This window comes from Venturia canescens, chromosome 11 (assembly GCF_019457755.1).
Source record: "Venturia canescens isolate UGA chromosome 11, ASM1945775v1, whole genome shotgun sequence".
In the NCBI taxonomy this organism is placed as follows: Eukaryota; Metazoa; Arthropoda; class Insecta; order Hymenoptera; family Ichneumonidae; genus Venturia; species Venturia canescens.
In genome coordinates this window covers 3661632-3685995 of record NC_057431.1, presented here as the reverse complement: position 1 = coordinate 3685995, position 24364 = coordinate 3661632, and the positions used below count along the sequence as shown (strand labels likewise).

The 24364-nt window shown below is 34.7% G+C and overlaps 1 protein-coding gene across 2 annotated transcripts in view; it reads right to left on the bottom strand.

Annotated features, from left to right (window-relative positions):
• The window catches only part of LOC122417823 (uncharacterized), a 56210-nt gene that overhangs the window by 20871 nt on the left and 10975 nt on the right, over nucleotides 1–24364 (bottom strand). For both annotated transcript variants that reach the window (XM_043431634.1, XM_043431633.1), the window contains one exon: nucleotides 24051–24290. In XM_043431634.1, coding sequence (XP_043287569.1) covers nucleotides 24051–24290 — 240 coding nt within the window. The remainder of the gene's footprint in view (nucleotides 1–24050; nucleotides 24291–24364) is intronic.

Here is a 24364-nt window from a genome sequence, read left to right as displayed (position 1 = left end):
TTTAAAAAAAACTAATCTATATCTATTTTTCAAGTGTCAAAAGAATCAAATAACAAGTAAAAGTGTAAAACCGAAAAATCGCGCTTGAAATCATTTTGAAAACCGATGCCTCCTTCTTCTTATTTGATTCGAACAGGTAAATCAATTGAAAAAAATTCCATCTAATTTACGTGCAGCATTAAAATTTATTATATCAATTAGGGGCCAAGTATTTTCTAATGAATTGAAAAAGTTACCACTTTAATTACGTGCAGCACTAAAATTTATGATATCAATCGGTGGACAAGTATTTTATTAGTAACTCCAAATTTTTACATTATTAAATTCTTCTAAGAAGCTTTTAAATCCAAAAAAATCACATGAAAGCTAGTCATTTGTTACTCTATGGTACGAAAATCGATTCTTCTCAGACTTTCAGGATCCTCTGGTATTATTCACAAAATTCGACGGCGATTGGATCGATACAAATTATGTTTAAATATGAGTTAAAAGTACTTGTCCGGCCCATCACTATTCATTCAATAAAAAATCAATCATGAAAAACGAAATTGTACGGCAGAACCCGGTTAAAAAATTATTGAAATGCGTTTCATTTTTATTTCAGTATTCTTAATAATAGTATAGGTTAATACTTATACCGAATGGAATTGGTTAGCTGGAAGAATTAGAAGTAAAAATTGCCGTCATTGAATATAAACTGAAGAGTTATTTTGAAAGCTTGAACATGTTTATTGTGGCAAATTTTTTCCATTTATCGATGCACAATAATATCCCTTGTATATTACAGAACAACTCGTTTCCATTCTTATTAAATTGGTGCAATTAAGTGAAAATTATTTGAAGATAACTTCCTAAATATCCTCTGCATGAATGTAAGTGCTCCCTCAGTTCTCAAAAAGCCCTGATTTTTATTTGAATGAATAGTGATGGGCCGGACAAGTACTTTTAACTCATATTTAAACATAATTTGTATCGATCCAATCGACGTCGAATATTGTGAATAATACCAGAAGTTTCTGAAAGTCTGAGGAGAATCGATTTTCGTATAAGTCTCTCCCACCATAGAGTAAGAAATGATTAGCATTCATGTGATGTTTTTGGATTTAAAAGCTTCTTAGAACAATTTAATAATGTAAAAATTTGGAGTTACTAATAAAATACTTGTCCACCGATTGATATCATAAATTTTAGTGCTGCACGTAATTAAAGTGGTAACTTTTTTCAATTCATTAGAAAATACTTGGCCTCGAATTGATATCATTAATTTTATTGCTGTAAGTAACTTGGATGGATTTTTTTTCAATTGATTTTATTATTAGTATAAGATAAGAAAATAGGGGCACCATTTCTCAAAATGTTTTCAAGCGTGATATTTCGGTTTTTTATTTTTCATGATTTTTTTGAATTTTTTTCACTTTACAAAATAATTACACATTTGTATTTTTATTAATGTAATGTTTTTTTTTTTAATTTCAAAATTTGTGAAATTTTTTCCAATTGTTCTGTTGAAATTATTTACCGTTGGCTTCATTATTTTTTTTATGAAATTTTTATCACATTTTTCGTGATATGATCAGGAAACACGGAAACATCAATGTACTTGTCCAAACCTTTTTTTCCCTATGGGAATTTTGGCGGTTTTATATCACGACTTTTTTCTCTAAAGTTCCTCTATCTTTTTAGTTGGCTATAGGATTTTGATTTCAATTTTCCAATTACCAATAAATACTTGGCCTCAAAGTGATATCATAAATTTTAGTGCGGCATGTAACGTAGATGGAAACTGTTCCAATTCATTTTTTAGTTATTATTTCTCTGTCAGAATAAAATTAAGAGCACGGGGCATCAGTTTTTAAAATGTTTACAAGTAAGGTCTTCGGGTGCTATAGAATGGTAATATATTTGATATTTTTTCACCGTGTTAAATCATTTTCATTGCGAAGTTTGAAAACTTGGATTTACACTTTTTGAGATTTAATGCGAAAACGGGCGATCATCAATGTATTCGTCCGAATTTTTTTTCATCGAGAAAGGATTTTTATAGTTTCATATCAAATTATTTTTTTGCGGTTTTTTTAGTTGTAATGGAATGTTTTTCGATAAGGTTTCTTAAAGTCTTTGAGAGTTTTTATGTGATGTTCAAAATTAATTTCTCGGTTTCTCCAATGATTTTCGTCAATTTTATGCATTTTATAACGAGTTTGATATTTTCTATATATTTAAAGTGAACCCCTGAATTTTTCAACAATTTCGAATGTTTTCACTATTTTGTGAAATTAAAATTATTCTCCATAAGGTTCATACTTTTTGTCCATCATAGTTGAATTTGTTTCTCTTATTGATAAATTTTTTTTTAAATTTTTTTGTTGAAATAATTATTAATAGAAAAAACATGAAGATTTTCAGTAAAACAAATTTTTTTGATTTTTTTTTTCCAAAATTTTATAGAAAGAGAGAGAGAGAGAGAGTGAGAGAGATTGATTGATTGATTGATTGAATTTTATTTATGCCCTATCTATGCTTTGGGGCACATGGTGCAATCAGTATAATAAATAAATAAAGAGAGAGAGAGAGAGAGAAAACACATATAATGCTCATCAAATCCAACAAAATTGATAGTTTTTAGATATATATATATATTGTATTCTGAATCTAGATACTTTTATTTCATTCAAAAATGTGCTTCTAATGTTTTTTCAAAGCATTTTTTTATATTCATTGTAACGGTACGCTTTTTAGACGTCACCTGCTACGCGTGTGTTCGAGCTACTAAAATTTAGGAGCAGGCATGAAATGAACGAAAGAGTGAGAATTTGTGTTTTGAAAATATAATAATCGGGTTTATTCACCGTAAGTTTAGTATACAAAAGAAAATGTGATGTGAATCGTTGGTGTTTCGTGGTGTAAATGAAAATATTTCCCTAATATCAATAAACTTGTCCAATTTTATGATTTCTTTCTCTAGTGTCAAGAAACTTGTCCAATTTACGATTTCTTTACCTAATGTCAAGAAACGTGTCCAATCGTAATTATTTCGGCTCTCCTTTGCTAATTCTTATAAATTCTGATCTGTGAGCTCAGAAATTAATTCCTCTTTTTCTTGACTTACAAATTCGCTCAATCTGATTAATCCTGTGATTCGATATAAATTTAAATAAAGTTCGTGTACTGGCTCGACATAACCCAACTGAGATTGATTAAATTTTTCTTGACAATCAAATTAATTTTTATTTTAACCAAACATTTAAAGTAATTTGGATGTTGGAGACAGCCCTCGCTTCAAAAAGAATAGTGGAGGCTTATGCTCCCAAAATAAATGATTAATGCTTCCAAAAAAATAAAAAGGGAAAATTTGAAAATGGTCCTATGCCGAGAATCTTCAGACCCCACGGAATCGCAGGGTCCCCTCCCTCTTTAGCATAGGAAAGATGGATCAAGTTTGAGAATCTTCAGACCCCACGGAATCGCAAGGTCCCCTCCCTCTCAAATTGAATGAATAGGAAATCACCCTCGAATCTTTGGCCCGAACGGAATCGCTCAGTCCCCTCCCTCTCGGCGTGATCGGAAAGGAATCTCACCCTTGAATCTTTGGCCTGAACGGAGTCGCTCAGTCCTCTCCCTCTCGGCGTGAGATTTGGAATATTGTGGGTGGGTTGGTTTGTTGGAGCTTGTTTTCCAGAGTCACTACCTCTGTACTTGAAGCGAGAGCTGATTTAAGAATGAGCTGCCGTAGTTGCTCCGCACGGCCTTTTATACTCGTTTGAACAAAGGAATAATGATAATAATTCCCTTTAAAAATAACTTGGACTTCGATTCGCTTAGAAAAATAATCTCCAACCAGAGTTCGATCTCTAAATTCGGGGATTGGATCTCCAATTCCCGCTCGAGCTGTGGTTGGACAAACTTGAGGTTGATTTCCCTCGCTTTTGTGAAACTAATAGTCTTTGTGTAAAATTAACTGCTTTTAGCGAACAAAAATTGTATTTTGCATCTTCAAGTTTAAATAAAACAAGTTTTTCTTTAGTGAATGTTTAATTTATAAATTATGATCATTTTGAACCATTATTTCCCCTAGAACCAAGTGCTCGCTCGTGACTGGTCATTTCCGTTGGAGCCAGCACGCAATTGGAGTTTTCTAGACAAGTTTTACCTGAACTCTCTTTAATTTGTTTTAAAGCTTAATTTTTATAAGTTTTGTTTAATTGAATCTCGCCTCATATCAAAATGAAATTGATTGTGTCATTTAAAACATAAAATGAAAGTAATCACGAAAAAAAAGAGTTTTTCTTTAATAAGGCAATAGCCTTTACGCCGAGCCATGGAGAGTCGCGTCGAGCGGCTAAGTACGAACTCGCGTGGCGCGCGGTTCAAATGTGATGTTCACGCGATTAAAAAGGGAGTGCCGTTTCATCATATTACCATACTCAGAGATGCAAAGTGGATGCACATATGTCGATGGCCAAAATTTTCAAAGTCTGCCTGTAACCACCAAGGTTCAACCGGAGAAAGAAAGAGTATAAAACGAGTCAAGACCAACATAATTGCATATTTTTCAATATCTGCATTGCATTTTGAAACCATAAATTCTTATACCTATCATAAGTGAGCCATCGATGACATTTTGTAGCATTTTGAATTATTTTTATTATTTATTTTAATATATATCCATATTCCACGATCAGAAATAGTAAATGATTATAATTGACGCAGATGTCAATACGCAGGATTTTCAAAGTTTGATAGTATTCACTGTGATTTATTCATCTTTATTTTCCTACCACAGATTCATTAAAGTAACTATGCCAAAACTAAAAGTAAAAAAGACAGCATACTTAAAAGCAAACAGAACTTCAAATTGTTTGATGTATAGGTGCATTGGCTTTCGAAGACAGCAATTTCAGACCTATCCAGAAGTAAGCAGCTGAAGACTTTAGTAATGAATTTTTCTGTTCATACACTACAGTTCAAACCAGAAAGTGAAATGATCGGCATACTTGCCGCTTTAAAGAAATATCACAGTTTACAGGTACTCGCTGCATACCAGTAATACAAACTTTGGCTCTATAGGGAAAAACATTTCAGAATTTCTTGAACTACATTTTGAAAAGTTATTATGTCACATTCAAGAAAAAAAGTAAAAGACATATCGTGCATGTTAAAGCAAGTAAAATGGATTAATTTTTGATGTCTTCACGATTATACGCAGATAAAATATTTGATCGCATCCAAAAATCAACTGTAGGCTTGCAAACATGTATTTTTCAACTCATAATGCCAATCACCAACATGGCGTGGAAATACTCAATATACATGTCGCTTCATCACGTTGTCAAACTTTAGAGATCTCCATTGCATTTCGAAGATACAAATTTCAATATCACGAAAATTAAACCCCCAATGACTTATTGCAATGAATTTTCAAATTCATCATGTAACAACACAAGTTAATATCTATGCATTTACTTGGCCCAAAGATTTCTTTCAAGCTATGACGCTGAAGTTACCAACGTTGGAGTCCAACGAAATGATCGAAAAAAACTCTCCAATAATTCCAGTAATTCATCTATTTTGTTCTCTGCCAAATTTGCGATTCGTAGTTTTTCAAGCTGCACCAACGATTCGTGAAATAAAAAAATTGGTGAATTACAAACGTTTTTTTTCGTTCATTTCGTTGGACTCCAATGTTGGAAACTTCAGCATCGTTTCAAACTTGAGTGTATAAACAAGCGATGATGTACAGTTTTTGTCATAAATTTTTAAACTATGTTGATGAAATCGATATGAGGAAATAGGAATACACAACACGCATATTGTCTAAAGAATGGACAAAAATTGGTATGGATACACTGTAAGCTAAAGCGGTGAAAAGAAGGGACTGGAGGGCACGGCTAAACTAAATGTAAGAAAATATGACAACAATACATTGGATTAGACACTTTTATTCGATAAAAATTTTAAAAAATTTATTTGAATTCATTTAGATTCAACCAAATGCGCGTGTGTTTTCTTTAATATAATTACACGACATAAAATTTCTGTTTCAAAAAACCGTTTAAGGTTATAATGAACAAACATTTTTTGCTCGCAACCCACTTTGAAAATTTAAAAGAATATAAGAAAAAGGATTGCAACAAAATTATCTCATAAACAAACGTAAAGTCAATGTGTTTATACGAGTAGAAATTTTTCAACACTGCATGATATTTTATATATCAATAAACACTCGCAAATCATTGACATGGGAGTAAACTAACCCGCACTGTTTTCACGAAACTTACATAACACATTTTATAGTTATATATAAGAACTTTACTTTAAATCGAATTCACACATCTCGCACTGTTTTCTCCGAAATTTTATTATTTAGATCGCTGTTGCTACTCGTTTGCTCATGCCATCAAAAACTGACAGATATGGCTGTACAATATAATAGATATATATTGTACATTCATAGAGTCATGCTTTCAAACGATGATTAGGCTCAAAAGTAGGTTATGTTTCGGTTTTATTTTCGAAGAATAATATTCGAGAACTCGGAGAGTTTTTCGATCACACCATTGACACTTTTCACATCGAAGTTACTAGGACGTCCAGTTTTCGTAATATTATGACATCACACTATCATTTAAAATAAATAAATAATAAAATAATAGATACCATAAACTTCCCCTAGGAAAAAAAAGGTTGGGATAAGTACATTGATGATCCCTCGTTTGCTGATAATTCCATCCATAAAAAAAACTTAAATTTTTTTTTAATTGTAAAAAAGATTATTTTATAAAAAAAAATACAGAACCTTTCGAAAAAAATTTTACAAATCTTGAAAAAACATTATCTTTAAAAAAAACTAATCTATATCTATTTTTCAAGTGTCAAAAGAATCAAATAACAAGTAAAAGTGTAAAACCGAAAAATCGCGCTTGAAATCATTTTGGAAACCGATGCCTCATTCTTCTTATTTGATTCGAACAGCTAAATCAATTGAAAATAATTCTATCTAATTTATGTGCAGCATTAAAATTTATTATATCAATTCGAGGCCAAGTATTTTCTGATGAATTGAAAAAAGTTACCAATTGAATTACGTGCAGCACTAAAATTTATGATATCAATCGGTGGACAAGTATTTTATTGGTCACTCCAAATTTTGACTTTATTAAATTGTTCTAAGAAGCTTTTAAATCCAAAAAAATCACATGAAAGCTAGTCATTTGTTACTCTACGGTGGCAGAGACTTATACGAAAATCGATTCTTCTCAGACTTTCAAGATCCTCCGGTATTATTCACAAAATTCGACGGCGATTGGATCGATACAAATTATGTTTACATATGTGTTAGAAGTACTTGTCCGGCCCATCACTTTCCGTTTAAATTGTTCATCCCAATAATAATCAGTGCTTGTCTAGAACTGATGGATCACAAGTATCCATGCAGAGGGAATTGAGAGAATTATCTTCAAGTAATTTTTACGTAATTGCACTAATTTAATAAAAAAAGCAAAGAAATTGTTCCGCAATATACAAGGGACATTATTGTCCATTGATAAATGAAAATAATTGTACATAATATATATGTTCAAGTTTAAAAAATAACTCTGCAGTTTGTATTTAATGACGGCAATTTTTGCTTCTCACTTATTCTTCCAGCGAACGAATTCCATTCGGAATAAGAACTAACCTATACTATTATTAAGAACATTAAACTAATAATGAATCGCATTTCAATAAATGTTTAACCGGATTCTGCCATACAATTCCATTTTTTCATGATTGATTTTTATTTAAATGAATAGTGATGGGCCGGACAAGTACTTTTAACACATATGTAAACATAATTTGTATCGATCCAATCGACGTCGAATTTTGTGAATAATACCAGAGGATCCTGAAAGTCTGAGAAGAATTGATTTTCTTATAAGTCTCTGCCACCATAGAGTAACATATGACTAGCTTTCATGTGATTTTTTTGGATTTAAAAGCTTCTTCGAAGAATTTAATAATGTCAAAATTTGGAGTTACTAATAAAATACTTGTCCACCGATTGATATCATAAATTTTAATGCTGCACGTAATTCAAGTGGTAACTTTTTTCAATTCATTAGAAAATACTTGGCCTCGAATTAATATAATAAATTTTAATGCCGCACGTAAATTAGGTGGAATTTTTTTCAGTTGATTTAGCTGTTCGAATCAAATAAGAAGAATGAGGCATCGGTTTCCAAAATGATTTCAAGGGCGATTTTTCGGTTTTTTATTTTTTACTGGTTATTTGATTCTTTTGACACTTTGAAAAATAGATACACATTAGTTTTTGTTTTAATATAATGTTTTTTCAAGATTTGTGAAATTTTTTTCGAATTGTTCTGTATTTTTTTTTTATAAAATAATTTTTTTTACAATTTAAAAAAAAAAATTTTTTAAGTTTTTTTTTTATGGATGGAATTATCAGCAAACGAGGGACCATCAATGTACTTGTCCCAACCTTTTTTTTCCTAGGGAAAGTTTATGGTTTGATATCACGTCTTTTTTCTCAAAAGTTCCTTATTTATTTTCAGTTGACTATAGGATTTTAGTTTGAATTTCTATGGATTATTTATGATTTTCGTTTTATAACGTTGGTTTCCACGAAAAAAGACCTATTTTTCGTCAAAATAGTACTGGAAATATTTTGTCACAGGTCTGTTCTTGGACTTTGGCGCTTTTTTTCCTTGTACCCTAATATGTTTTGTCAATTAGGAACCAAAGAGCACGGTGAAAAGCGGGTTGGGGGCCGAGATATGATTTTCGGCTTATAAACGTTGGTTTCTACGAAAAAAGACCTAAATTTCGTTAAAATTGTACTGGAAATATTTCGTCACAGGTCTGTCCTTGGACTTTGGCGATTTTTCCCCTTGTCTTCTAATATGCTTTCTCCATTGGGAACTCAAGAGCATGTAGCAATGCGTGTTGCGGGCTGAGATGTGATTTCTGGCTTATAACGTTAGAAAAAAGAAAGGAAAAGAGGAAAGACAGATCAAATTCAAGACACAACAAATCCAACAGAATTGGACATTTTTAAATGTCGCTTTTGCATTCTGAATCTAGACATTTTCGTGTCATCCAAAACATGCCCCCGATGAAATATATTTCCAAAGTTTGCAAGTGGCCGCTGAGATCCAATTATCTACAGTTTGATAGTTGCAGAAAAAAGGCACCCGAAAACATCTATTGTGTCAGAACTCAAAGAAGCAAAAAAAACTGAGCGTAGTTAATTCTACAGAGCAACGGAAATCAAAGACGTTTAAGGTACCTGCATTGGTTGTGGAGGAATACAATTTCATTTCAGGATAATTTAGAAAAAAATTTAGAAATTAAGAAATTTAGCATGGAATTTAGAAAAAGGAAAATTAAGTTAAGTAGTAAAGCTGAAAACTTTTGTGATGAATTTTTGAAATTACATGCTACGGTTGGAGTAAAAAATTGAAATGATTGGCACACATGCTGCGACACAAAAATATCAAAGTTTGATGGTATTCGCTCCATACCGCAGTAATACAAACTTCAATACTATTTGAAAAGAAACACTTTAAAACTTGCTGAACAAAGTTCCATTCCATATTCCTATAATCAAAGATAGGGGATGATACTAGCACATATACTTACCTAGGAAAAAAAGGTTGGGACAAGTACATTGATGGTCCCTCGTTTACTGATAATTCCATCCATAAAAAAACTTTAAAAAAAATACAGAACAATCCGAAAAAAATTTCACAAATCTTGAAAAAACATTATGTTTAAAACAACACTGTATTATTCACTGTATATAACACTGTATATGTTCTGTATCTATTTTTTTAAGTATCAAAAGTATCAAATAACAAGTAAAAAATAAAAAACCGAAAAATCGCGCTTGAAATCATTTTGGAAACCGATGCCTCATTCTTCTTATTTGATTCGAACAGCTAAATCAATTTAAAAACATTCAATCTAATTTACGTGCAGCATTTAAATTTATTATATCAATTCGATGCCAAGTATTTTATTAGTAACTCCAAATTTCAACATTATGGAATTGTTCTAAGAAGCTTTTAAATCCAAAAGAATCACATGCAAGCTAGTCATTTCTTACTCTATGGTGGCAAAGACTTATAAGAAAATCGATTCTTTTCAGACTTTCAGGAGCTTCTGATATTATTCACAATATTCGACGTCGATTGGATCGATACAAATTATGTTTAAATATGAGTTAAAAGTACTTGTCCGGCCCATCACTATTCATTCAAATAAAAATCAATCATAAACAAACGAAATTGGACGGCAGCATCCGATTAAAAATTTATTGAAATGCGATTTATTATTAGTTTAATGTTCTTAATAATAGTATAGGTTCGTTATGCCGAACGAAATTCGTTCGCTGGAAAAAGTGAGAAGTAAAAATTGCCGTCATTGCAATACAAACTGGGAAGTTATTTTGGAAGTTTGAACATATTTAATGTGCAAAATGTTTTTTATTTATCGATGCACAATAACATTCCTTGTATATTACAGGACAATTCGTTTCCATTCTTATTAAATTAGTGCAATTAAGGGAAAATTACTTGAAGATAACTCTCTAAATTCGCTCTGCATGAATATTTGTGTTCCATCAGTTCTAAAAAAGCCCTAATTTTTATTTGAATAAACAATTTTAATAGAAAGTGATGGGCCGGACAAGTACTTTTAACTCATATTTAAACATAATTTGTATCGATCCAATCGACGTCGAATATTGTGAATAATATCAGAAGCTCCTGAAAGTCTGAAAAGAATCGATTTTCTTATAAGTCTTTGCCACCATAGAGTAAGAAATGACTAGCTTGCATGTGATTCTTTTGGATTTAAAAGCTTCTTAGAACAATTCCATAATGTTGAAATTTGGAGTTACTAATAAAATACTTGGCATCGAATTGATATAATAAATTTAAATGCTGCACGTAAATTAGATTGAATGTTTTTAAATTGATTTAGCTGTTCGAATCAAATAAGAAGAATGAGGCATCGGTTTCCAAAATGATTTCAAGCGCGATTTTTCGGTTTTTTATTTTTTACTTGTTATTTGATACTTTTGATACTTAAAAAAATAGATACAGAACATATACAGTGTTATATACAGTGAATAATACAGTGTTGTTTTAAACATAATGTTTTTTCAAGATTTGTGAAATTTTTTTCGGATTGTTCTGTATTTTTTTTAAAGTTTTTTTATGGATGGAATTATCAGTAAACGAGGGACCATCAATGTACTTGTCCCAACCTTTTTTTCCTAGGGGAAGTTTATGGTTTGATATCACGTCTTTTTTCTCAAAAGTTCCTTATTTATGTTCAGTTGACTATAGGATTTTAGTTTGAATTTCTGTTTATTTATTCATTTATTTTTTTTTATTTTGTTACCAGTGTACGGCATTCTGCCTTTTTACAATCCCTCCCTATTCCCTTATTCCATTTTTTCCCCACCTATTGCGGCTTCAGCCGACTTACTCCCCACTGTATCGCATTTGCCGAGGGCGAAGGGAAACTGCAGAAAACCTTGCCGATACAGCCGGTACTTGGTTGATCCCCTCTGGTGGCAGTGCGAGCACGCTCAAGCGCTTCCATCAGAGGTGCTCAATCATGCACCCCTCTACTGTGATACGTTGCGCTAGCCAGTACACGGCTAGAGGGCCATCCGCACGATGAGAACCGTCCACGGAGGCCTCCAAAGCCGTACACCGCGACCGCACACACGTATCACATAGAGGTGTTAGGCCATGGATTTATAAAGGTGGAGTCCGAACAACCCGCGGTAACAGCAGAAAACACTTGAAAAACATTTTCAATTTTTCATTGGTGTCTTGGCCGGGATTCGAACCCGGGACCCGCGGATTGCGGGCCCGGATCTTTGTCCATCGGACCAGCCGCTCTCCCTAGTTTGAATTTCTATGGATTATTTATGATTTTCGGCTTATAACGCTGGTTTCCACGAAAAAGGACCTATTTTGCGTCAAAATGTTACTGGAAATATTTCGTCACAGGTCTGTTCTTGGACTTTGGCACTTTTTTTCCTGGTACCCTAATATGTTTTGTCAATTAGGAACGAAAGAGCACGGCGATAAGCGGGTTGGAGACAGAGATATGATTTTCGGCTTATAACGTTGGTTTCCACGAAAAAAGACCTAATTTTCGTCCAAATTGTACTGAAAATATTTCGTCACAGGTCTGTCCTTGGACTTTAGCGATTTTTCCCCTTGTCTTCTAATATGTTTTGTCCATTGGGAACTCGAGAGCATGTAGCAATGCGTGTTGCGGGCTGAGATATGATTTCCGGCTTATAACGTTAGAAAAAAGAAAGAAAAAGAGGAAAGACAGATCAAATTCAAGACACAACAAATCCAACAGAATTGGCCATTTTTAAATGTCGCTTTTGCATTCTGAATCTAGACGTTTTCGTGTCATCCAAAACATGCCCCTGATGAAATATATTTCCAAAGTTTGCAAGTGGCCGCTGAGATCCAATTATCTACAGTTTGATAGTTGCAGATAAAAGGCACCCGGAAACATTTATTATGTCAGAACTCAAAGAAGCAAAAAAAACTGAGCGTACTTAATTCAACAGAGCAACGGAAATCAAAGACGTTTAAGGTACCTGCATTGGTTGTGGAGGAAAACAATTTCATTTCAGGATAATTTAGAAATAAATTTAGAAATTCAGAAATTTAGCATGGAATTTAGAAAAAGGAAAATTAAGTTAAATAGTAAAGATGAAAACTTTTGTGATGAATTTTTGAAATTACATGTTACGGTTGGAGTAAAAAATTAAAATGATTGGCACACATGCTGCGACACAAAAATATCAAAATTTGAAGGTATTCGCTCCATACCGCAGTAATACAAACTTCAATACTATTTGAAAAGAAACACTTTAAAACTTGCTGAATCAAGTTCCATTACATATTACCATAATTAAAGATAGGAGGTGATACTTAGCACATATATATATATATATAAATATCCACAGAAATTTTAAAGTTCGCAGTTATCTGCTGCAATTCAATGTATCTGCGCAATGAGTTTGGAAAACAGGAATTTCAAATCATTTTCATTCAATTTCAAATCAAATTTCAAAGCATAAATGAGCAACTGAAGACTTTTCTAATGAATTTTTCACTTCATATTTATGTTGCAGTGAGAGTCAAAAAGTAAAATGAATGGCAAAATATTATAGTGAAAAGTTGTTCAAAGTCATGATGTTACATTAAAATGACATAGCGCACATAACATTCAGAAATTCTGTAGGTTTCCATGATGTTGACAGGCATTATACTCAATCGCATCCAAAACTGAGCAACTGTAGATATATCGTAATGAATGTTTTCACCAATAATTCCACATTTGCAGTTTGCGGAATAGGAATACTCAACATCCACGTTATTTCATAAGTATTGTTGTCAAAATTTGTGTTTGCCTACCGCATTCCGAAGATTCAACTTTTCATACTATCAGCAAAAAAAACATCCAAAGACTTTTTGGAACAAGTTTCAAAATTTATTACTCGACAGACCAGGTGGAAAAAGTATAACTACACTTATATCAACACCAGAAACTGTTTTGAGAATCTGATATACAAAATGTGCGATTGATGATCATAGTCGGAAAACACTTGAATTACGTTACCACAATCAGCATGAAAAAATATTAGAAAATCATAGGACACATATTAGGAAACCAATTAATAATATGTATCCATCCGCTGCAAACCGATGGAGTCAAAACAAGGATCGGAAAGAGCAGAGCCAAACTCAATAGGAAGCAAAATATGGGAATATTCAAAAATAATGATGACACAAGAATTAAATTAGAAAACATTTATTCGATTGGAGTTTCTCACATTATACACTAACAGTTCCGTGTGTTCTTGATTTATTAATTATCAACCATAATATTTCATATCGCAAAAAGAAAATTTGACGTTTTAGGTTGACGAACATTTTTCCTTACAACTTCCAGACCTATTTTTGATAATCTGATTTGCCTTATTTATATTATTCACTAACTATGCGAACGTTTGTTACATTTGTCCCGCACAATATCAAACCCTGGCCGGTTCGTTATTACCACACAGCTATCAAAGGGCACTCGTATATATAACCTACATTATTACACATGATATATAATCACGCAACTGATGATATATTTACACTGCACAATATTTCGCGCACTCTGGTTTAATTGAAAGATTATCTCAGTTGACACTTATTTCCAATCGAACGAAATAATGAAATCTTGAAAAGTTTCGTTGACATATGCATCGCGCATTTTTTTATATTTTTTATTTTCACACACAGATCACAGTCTACATTTACGCGGCCGCTTTTATACCGGTTTAGTATTCCACAAGTTTTAACAAAATAAATATCAATATGCACTTCGTTAGATGACGTGAAAATTATTTTTATTTTCCCGCACGCACTTCATAACATCATAACCCCAAATGTCAACATGACGTGAAACTTCAGCTGGTGACTTTCGAGTACTTTCGAGCTCTCGAGCTCCTTAGCTTTCCGCCAAACTTCCTTGCTCTTTTTCTTGAATGTCATTGGCCCAAAAATTCTCTCACTCTTCATTGGTTACAACAAAATTTCTCTCACCAGGGATTGGTGATCATGGGGGCCAAGAGGCCTATGTTTGTAGCGGTTGGAGTACGCGTATACAGATACGTAAAATCCTGAATGTGTTAGTAACTTTTGCATAATCTTAAGCCTGTGCAAAGTTTTTTCTCAGAAATTACGACACCGAGCATGCTGATTTTGGACTCATTCGACAGAGAACTTCTTCATTAGCTAAAAGTTCAATTTTCAAAGCCGTACATAACTCATGAACTTTGCAATTAAAGAAAGTCACATGCCAATTTTACCCCCACCACCGCGAATCGTTTTATTCAGAGAAAAGATAGTCTCGGCGAGAGCCTCAGGCCAGCAGACGACAGGGCTGTCAATGTACTTGTCCCGAGACTCTACCGAGTCTCTTGATCCACAGAAATTTCAAAGTTCGCAGGTATCTGCTGCGATTCAATGTATCTGCGTAATTAGTTTGGAAGACAGCAATTTCAAATCCATCCATAAATGAGCAATTGAAGACTTTTCTAATGAATTTTTCACTTCATATTTATGTTACGGTGAGCGTCAAAAAGTAAAATGAACGGCACAGTATATAAATTTTATAGTTTGCAGATTTTTGCTCTATTTCAGTGATCCAAATATATAGTATTATAGTGAAAGGGTGTTAGAAGTCATGATGTTACATTAAAATGACATAGCGCACATAACATTTAGAAATTCTGTAGGTTTCCATGATGTTGGCAGGCATTATACTCAATCGCATCCAAAACTGAGCAACTGTAGACTTATCGTAATGAATGTTTTCACCAATAATTCCACATTTGCAGTTTGCAGAATAGGAATACTCAACATACACGTTATTTCATAAGTATTGTTGTCAAAATTTGTGTTTGCCTACCGCATTCCGAAGATTTAACTTTTCATATTATCAGCAAAAAAAGCATCCAAAGACTTTTTGGAAAACGTTTCAAAATGTATTACTTGACAGGCCAGGTGGAAAAAGTATAACTACACTTATATCAACACCAGAAACTGTTTTGAGAATCTGATATACAAAATGTGCGAATAATGATCATAGTCGGAAACCACTTGAATCAGGTTACCACAATCAGCATGAAGAAATGGTAGAAAATTAAAGGACACATATTATGCAACCAATTAATAATATGTATCGATTTGCTGCAAACCGATGGGGTGAAACCAAGGATCGGAGAGGGCAGAGCCAAACTTAATATCAAGCAAAATATAGGAATGTTTAAAAATAATGATGACACAAGAAATAAATTAGAAAACATTTATTCAATTAAAGTTTCTAACATCATTCTAACAGTTCCGTGTGTTTTTCTTTTATTAATTCGTATATATAACCTATTTACACATGATATATAACAACGCAACTGACGATATATTTACACTGGACAATATTTCCCGCACTCTGGTTTATTTGAAGGATCATTTCAGTTAACACTTATTTCCAATCGAACGAAATAATGAAATCTTGAAAAGTTTCGTTGACATATGCATCGCGCATTTTTTTATATTCTTTTTCACACACATCACAGACTACATTTACGCGGCCGTTTTGATACCGGTGTAGTATATCACAAATTTTAACAAAATAAATAGTAATATGCACTTCGTTAGATGACGAAAATTATTTTTATTTATCCCGCGCACACTTCGTAATGTCGAAACTCTGTTTATCCGATCAAAATCAAAAACTGACACATTGTTTGTATATATATATCTTATTTTTATTTTTGTTGTTTGTTTGTTTGTTTGTTTTTTTTTTTTAGATTTCGTTCTGCATAATAATAAGAAGAATAGAGGAGGGATTGTGACAAATTGAGGAGGGAGGCCCGGTACCCTGCCGCCCTTCCGAAAATTACCCGAATGGAATCGATTAAATTGTATGAACTTGCCATTCTAGAAAGAGAGCTCTCGGTGTTGTAAAAAAGAACTTGGAATTCAAATTAGAATATCATTAAAAATAAAAAAAGTCGCAGATAGGAATAAGAGCCCTAACTTTCCTCGATAAAAACAATTTAGATAGATCTTCATTAGGATTAATTTTAAGCTTCCGCAAAGGCTGCGGAGATCTTCTCTCTCTCGAGTCATGATAGAGGTGACAATGCTAAAAAATATGGTTAATGGTACCAGAATAGTATCCACAGGCACAAGATTCCTCAGTAGTAATGCCTTTGCTGAAGAGATGGGCCGGTGACAAAGTATGGCTAGATTTGATTCTATTAATTATAGATACATATTTTCACTAATCAGAGTGGACTGAAACCAGGTTTTTCTTTTAAATGGACCTGAAAAGGAACAATACTTGGAGCCCTTAGTTTTGCTTGCTTCCAAGATATAAGCGTTAATGGCTTTAACAAGCGACTGTTTGAATATGGGGGAGAGATCCTGCGAATCACATTTGAAATAGTTGACAGAAAGATCGAGTGATCTCGCATGGTTTGCCGCTCTGTCCACGAATTCATTGCCAAGAATACCCATATGAGCTGGAACCCAAATTATAGAGACTGCTTTACCCAAGGCTCTCCAATACAGGATTTTTTCTTTTATTTTTAAAATTAGGGAATTGGATCTGAAGTTACTATTTGGAAGACTCAGAGCGGTGACAGAAGAGAGAGAGAGAGAGAGAGAGTCGGAGATTATAATGATTTCCAATATGTCATCCCTTTCAATAATCGATAAAGCTTCCAATATTGCAACTAATTTGGCTGTAAAAATGGATGAATGGTTGTTAATTCGGAAGTGTCGGACCAACTGTAAGGACGGGCAGTAATAGGCCGCACCGACACTGTCCGGCTCCATTGTCTTCGAGCCATCAGTGAAAATGTACGTGGCGTTAGGAAAGCTGTTCAATATTTTTTCTCTGAAAAGGATATTGGGAGAGATATCTGAAACATCCTCTTTAATATCCCTTCCTATTTCAATGTTAGTAGTAATCGGAGATAAAATAGTTTCAGTATTGAAGGCGAATACAAGAGGAGAGTCGTAACTAGCTATTTCTTGGAATAATTCTTTGTCTCGAAGCCAGATTTCAAACATCAAATGATATCCAGAGCGTCTATTTTTATATTTTCTTTGTCTCATCAATCCCTCCATTAATTTGAATCTTGGGATGATTATATTGCTGTTCAGAGAAATCGTTTTGGCCAGAAACCGTTCAATCAGATAGACTCTATTGGCCGGGAGAGTGGGTTCGCCAGCTAAACGGAGAAGTACGTTTGTAGGAGTGGAGCAGATACAGCCTAAGCATATTCTTAAAAAGCAGCAAATTGAATTTTGTCTAAGGATTGAAGTAAAGAGAGAGGAGCATCACCATAGAGTTGAGCCCCCCAGTCCAAGATCGATCTAGTCAACCCTTTGAATACCAGTAAAAGGGTTTTGGGGTGAGACCCCCAAGATACCCCAGATATTGCTTTCAAGATTCTTAAGAAACTTTAGCTCTATTTTTTATGTAATTTATGTGGGATCTCCATGATAGTTTGTAGTCTAACCAGAGGCCCAAAAATTTCGTAGCTTTTGAGTTGTGAATTGTTTGATTGTTAAAGGATATTGATAACGGAGTCGGAAGATTATTTTTAGAGAATATTATCATTTGAGATTTAGATAAGATAAAGAGGCTGAAATTTCTAGCAAAGAGTTATCCAGATTACCATTGGAATTGTATATAACGATATCATCTCCAAAAGTGAGGATTTTTATGAATGGGCAAACATGGTTCAAGATCTCGTGGATATAGAGGTTAAAAAGGAGAGGACTTAATACAGATCCTTGCGGAAGGCCTTTATTCACTTTTTTAGGTGGAAAAGTTATGTTATTTACCGACGGGAAAATTGTTCTATCAGAGACGATATTGTTTATGAAATTAATTAAGTTAGTAGGAATATTTAATTTGAAAAGAATATACAGTAGGGAGGAAAGAACTACATCATCGTAGGCTCCCTCAATATCAATAAAGACGACAGTGAGAAACTGCTTTCTTATGAAATTTATGTTGATATCGGTGACCAGAGTCGTAATGCTGTCCATACAAGATTTATTTTTCCTGAAGCCAAAGAATTGTTTAGGAAGGATTCTGTTTTTTTCGATACTGCATTGGAGTCTCCAGTTAATAATTCGCTCAAAGAGTTTGAAAATCGCTGAGGAGATAGCTATTGGTCGAAATTTGTGAGAGTTAAGTTTAGGAATTAAAATCACATGGTATTCCGCCCATTGTTCCGGAATAATATTCAATTTTATAAAAGAATTAAACAGGTGACGAAGAGTTTCTATGGACCTGTGAGTAAGGTTATAGAGCATTTCGTTTGTGATAAGATCCGTACCTGGGGAAGCTTTTTTATTTGTTTTCCTGCGAGCCTCGTCCACCTCTGTAAACGAGATATTCTTAGAGAGTTCAGGGAAACGAGAGAGTTGATCGTTAGTTGGATAGAGGATCGGAGGATCGAGCATTTGAGACGAGGCTATTTTGTTTATTGCCTCAATAATATGAGGGTCTTCCCCAGAGAAGCCTGGGGGAGACAAATCCACATTCAATCTTTTCTTGAACGATTTGATAATAGCCCACATCTTGGCCGAGTTCATTTGCGGATTAAGAGAGAAGCGAAAAACTTGAAAATTTCTCGATTTTGCGTTCTTCAAAATTTTTTTCGCGTTGGAACAGGAGTCGATATACCCTTGGTACGAGGAGTCTGATGGGCCCTTGAGATATTTTTTTTTGTGCCGAGCTCCACAGCTTTAGAGCATTCAAATGACCACCAAGGAACAGGAGGGGGAGCTTTATAGTTCGAATTCCGAAACGGAGGCTTGGCTCCGGCTTTTATCAAACTATCTTTCATCTCAGATATTAGATATCGTAATATACGGATATAGGATAGGATTCGAGTTTATCAGGAGAGGCTGATTGAGATTCTTCCATAAGAGTTCTAAAAAGACTCCAGTCTACTTTGTTTAACGAAAATCTAGGTCGAGCTTTATCCCATTTAATAACGGTATTTTTAATTAAAATTTTGATCGGCGAATGATCACTTCCCATCGCGTCTGGAAATATGGACCATTCTATTCTAGTTAGGAGATGAGGCGAAATTAAGGTGAGATCGGGAGTGCTTTTAAGAGATGAGTCTACGTGAATTCTAGTAGATGAGCCGTCGTTGGCTATGGCAAGATTGACGGCTTCTAAAGACTCAGCGAGCGAGCGACCCGTATGATTTATCAGATCACTGCCCCATAGTTGATGTTGAGCATTGAAATCATCTACAATTATCAAGTTGGAATAGCTATCAATTAGTTGATTAAAGAGACTATTCCAGTGTTGGATCGTAACATAATTATTCGGAGGATTGTATAAATTGAAAAGGTGGAATTTTTCGTTACCTACAAAAAAGCTTATAAATAAGTATTCGAATTTCTCATTAACAAAACGGCAGGCTAATTGTTGGAACGGGATATGTGTTCTTATGAGAATTGCAACACCCCCGCCGAGAGAATGTTCTCTGTCTTTACGAATCACGTTGAAATTTTTTATAGAAAGTATGTTATGATTCTGGAGCCAAGTCTCTTGAAGAGCGAATATATCAAAGTCAGGTAAGATGTTGTGAAGATCATTCATTTTGGGCAAAACACTTCTACAGTTCCATTGACCTACCAACAAGGAGTTCTTTTTGTTAGGCAGGCCCATTGGTTATAACGACTTGATGAATTGCTCCCCCGCAGCGGAAATAAGTTGAGCCAGATCGGCAGGTTGAGAGAAATCGGAGAGATTGTTTTTAATAGACTCGCAAATATTTTGATTGTACACTTTCATAATTATGACGATTTCCGCCGAGACAATTTCTCGAACGTTAATAATTTGAGGATCAAACTCGAAGGAAGATTTGATACAAGAATTTTCGTCTACGGGATCATTCTCATCATTGTTTACAGAAATGGAATCCTGAGATAAAACCCGCGTTTGAACTGAGTAGTTCGATAAGTCATTTGGAAAGTTGAAACCCTTTTTTTTTACAGCTGGGGAGAGAACCATGGAGAATTTTTGACTCGACGAATGAGAAGCCGAGTTAACGTGGGGAGGGGATATCCGCTTCGCACTTGATGGTGACATTGCGTTGTCTAGACCTTGAGCGTTGTGTAGCAGAGGGGGAAAGTTACGATCATAGTCTGATGGAGCAGAATAAATGTTGGCCATTTCCAATTCTTTAACATGTTTCTCAGCTTCTTTAAAAGATAAGTTATTAAGATATCTAAACTCGTTCACTCTTTTGTGGAAAAGAAAAGCTGGGCATTGTTTATTTAATGGAGCGTGGTCACCGAGACAATTGCGGCAAAAAAAATTATTTTCAGTACATTGGGCTAGGCTATGATTGCCGGAGCACCTCGAACATCTTATAGTCTTAGATCTGCATTGATCTTTGACGTGGCCGAAAATAAAACAATTGAAACAAATTTATGTGGTTGGAATGAAAGGGAGAACATTCCGTCTGACGAACCAAATCGACGTTCCGATAATTCGGTATCGACAGCTTTTATCAGGACCAGCGACGAAACTTTATGGTCCGGGATGAAAACCACCCAATTCGGGTTAATATTTTTTATACCAGAAGTGACCAGCTGATTCACCTTCTCCGGTTTCTCGATTATTAAATTGATTCTGTCATTGCCCGAAGATTTAATTTCCAGTAGCTCATTGTTAAGAGAGGCAAAGGATTTGCCGATTTTCATGGGGTGCAAATTCCCCAAGTTTTTGCCTAATGCTGTGTCTAAGACCTAGACTAAGTACGGAGCCGAAGATTTAGAAGAATATCGGTTTTTTAGTGGTCTCTCCACCAGAGGTGGGATAAAATTGGCATCATCGTTTACTATAGAGGGAGTAATAGGTTTAAATCCAGTTTTAATCGAGTGGGATTCGTCAGGCGACGAAGATCCCTCTCCATTTTTTTTTCTTTTCTTGTCCCGCGGAGACAGAGACATATTGCAGTTCTCAACAAGATTAGGCAATGTGTAGAGCAAGAAGAATTAAATAATTCGAATACAATAATGGATGAGAGGAATGGGGAATACTGACAGGCAAAATAAAATATAAGTCGAACGGGGATCCAAGAGCGAGTCGAGAATTTCTTCTATCTAAGAATTTATCTGAGAGAGCGAGACCTAGAAAGAAAGGAGAAGGTTTGACGTTGGGGAGATCTCCTTTAGTATGAAGACCTCTGCGCGATTAAATAAACCGTATTTGAGATTATATTTCTCCCTGGGATATAAAGTGAGAGTAAAGTCTTAATGTAATAAGAAATAGGTTTCCAGGATCAAGAGTCCCGTGACTATATATGCCGACGAGTCGGTTTGTTTTGGAAGGTTGTGATTATGTTAAGGTAGATGGGTGAATATTCGCTATCCAAGATTACGCGGTGATATTTTTGGTAGGCAAAAATGAATACGCACTGGATAGATTTGCAAAATTTCGACACTAGTTACCGTGCAGTTTAGCAGCAAATTAATTATTGAATATCGACTTTTCTCTGACACTTATCACTCCGGCATATGAAAGCCGTACACACATCAAAAGTTGTTGAATTTTTTCGTTAGTTATATCCAAGATTTCGCAAAAAAAAATCGATCGTTGTATTTCGTGGATATTCAAGAATACATGAGTATTTTAGTTTTTAAACTTTACCATTGAAAATCGGCTGAAATATGAAAAAATATCTCATAAGAAACCATTCGGATTACACGACAAATGGATCAGTAACGTTTGACATGGCTGCATTCAATATACGTTCGCATGTGACGTCAGTTCGACCTTTTGGTCATATTTTGTCGTTCGTTAGCTTCGCCACGTTTTTTCGTAAATTTTTACAAAACGACGATTTTTATCCCGGTAAACTTTTTGATCGTTCATTTTTTCATTTTTCTCCACTGCAATACTACTTTGGACAGTAAACTCACTTCACAACCTATAAAATTTGTAAACAAAAGTGACAGCGTGACATCAACAGCAGCGGCAGCTGCTGCACCACGCTAGTCAAAATGAACTCTTCAAACGTTTTTTTAATAATAAAATTGTATAAAAATGTTGACTCTTTACCAATTATATTTCTAAAATAATAAAATTATGGTTTCCAAGCAAGTTTCGTCTTTTGAAATTTTCGAAAAATATAGTTGCTGCAAAAATCACGTAGCCGTCACCCATCAACCTTAAGAGGCCTAGGTACCCCCGGTTCAAGCCTCCAGAGGAAAAACTCCAAACAAGTCTCGAAGCGGAACGAGGGATGTTTTTCTAGATCAAAGAATAATAGATTTGATCAAAACAATTTTCAAAATAACGGACTATCGAGGAATGAGGAGAGATATTCTTATTGCTAGAACCAATAGTTATATAGTGCTGAGTAACACTTGATAGTTAATTACATGAAAATAGCGAATTGATGAGCTCCTATAATCAGCAGAGCCGCTAGATAACCAAGAGCTCTCTTACTACTATCGAAAGAATGAATTCGAAGGACTCTAGCAAATTATGTGAAACAATCGGACTAGAAAAATAAATGGATATAGATGATTAGGCGACAGGAACGAGCTCACCCACTGAACAATGGTGCAAGTTAATTCTTTAGTCTGATTGAGGAAAACCCGAGCCGGTGACGGAGAAGTCGGGAAGATGCTGGGGATCACCTCCTCTTCCTTCCTAATAATTCTGCCGCTGGAGCGGTTAATATATCTATCTTTACTTTTAATGTCGCTATTAGATGCGTTAGAAAAAAATTACGAGACATGTTAGATTTGGATTAGTTATTAGATTATCACTTAGCACTTTGGAGAAACTATATTTCACTGCTCTTCGGTAGAGCTCACGATTGATAGTAGCGGAATAAATTTGAATCTCGAGGCACGTCTGTACGGCAGCACTATCTGCTTGCGAATCCCCCGCCGGAACGGTTGACACATGGGGACTTGCCCAGTTCGTTTCTTATAGAGACGGCAAAGAGTGGGGATAAGCGAGCGGCGGGGGAATATCGGGCTCGCATGAATTAGAGCTGGCTCTGAGTACAGTTGATATAGTTGACACGATCCATACGTGAGACAAAGTAGACCTGCCACGGGTGGAGAATTACTACGAGAGCTGGATGCCCGGTACAGTTGACATGAGCCACGGTTGCCCAGGACACACCTGGGACCCTGCCCAATAAAGGATCACCAAAACAAATAATTTGCTCTTTTAGCTGCACTGACTGTAGTAACGACTCGCTTTATCGACAACGACATTATAACATCAATGTCCTTGTCTTGAATCACAGCCGCAACTTTAGAAAATTTTATAAGCCTTAGGATTTTCTTCTGATCTTGTAGTTTTCGCAGTTGTTGACGAAATGAATACATAATCTTTATAGCGTATTATAACGCATGGATGAAATTGTTAGTATTATTTACCTGAACAGCGATTTGAAGAGGTGTTGGCTCGCCTGGGGCGCAATCAGTTCTAACGATACTTGCAGGCAGCAGACGAGGACAAGGCTTACCCGTAAATAACATGAAGAGTGCGTGAACGGTTCTCCGCTGTGTAAGCTCAGTGTGTCGGTGTTGATATCCAGTGAGATGTCTGCGATGCCTCGCTGCCGTGGGAAACCAACGCTCGCATAGTTTACAATAACGTCTATGTCTAATCGTCGCCTGCAAAAATACAAGTATTTTCTGTTTATTGACAAATACTTGCTGTACAATTATCTGTTTTTTAGGAAATTATT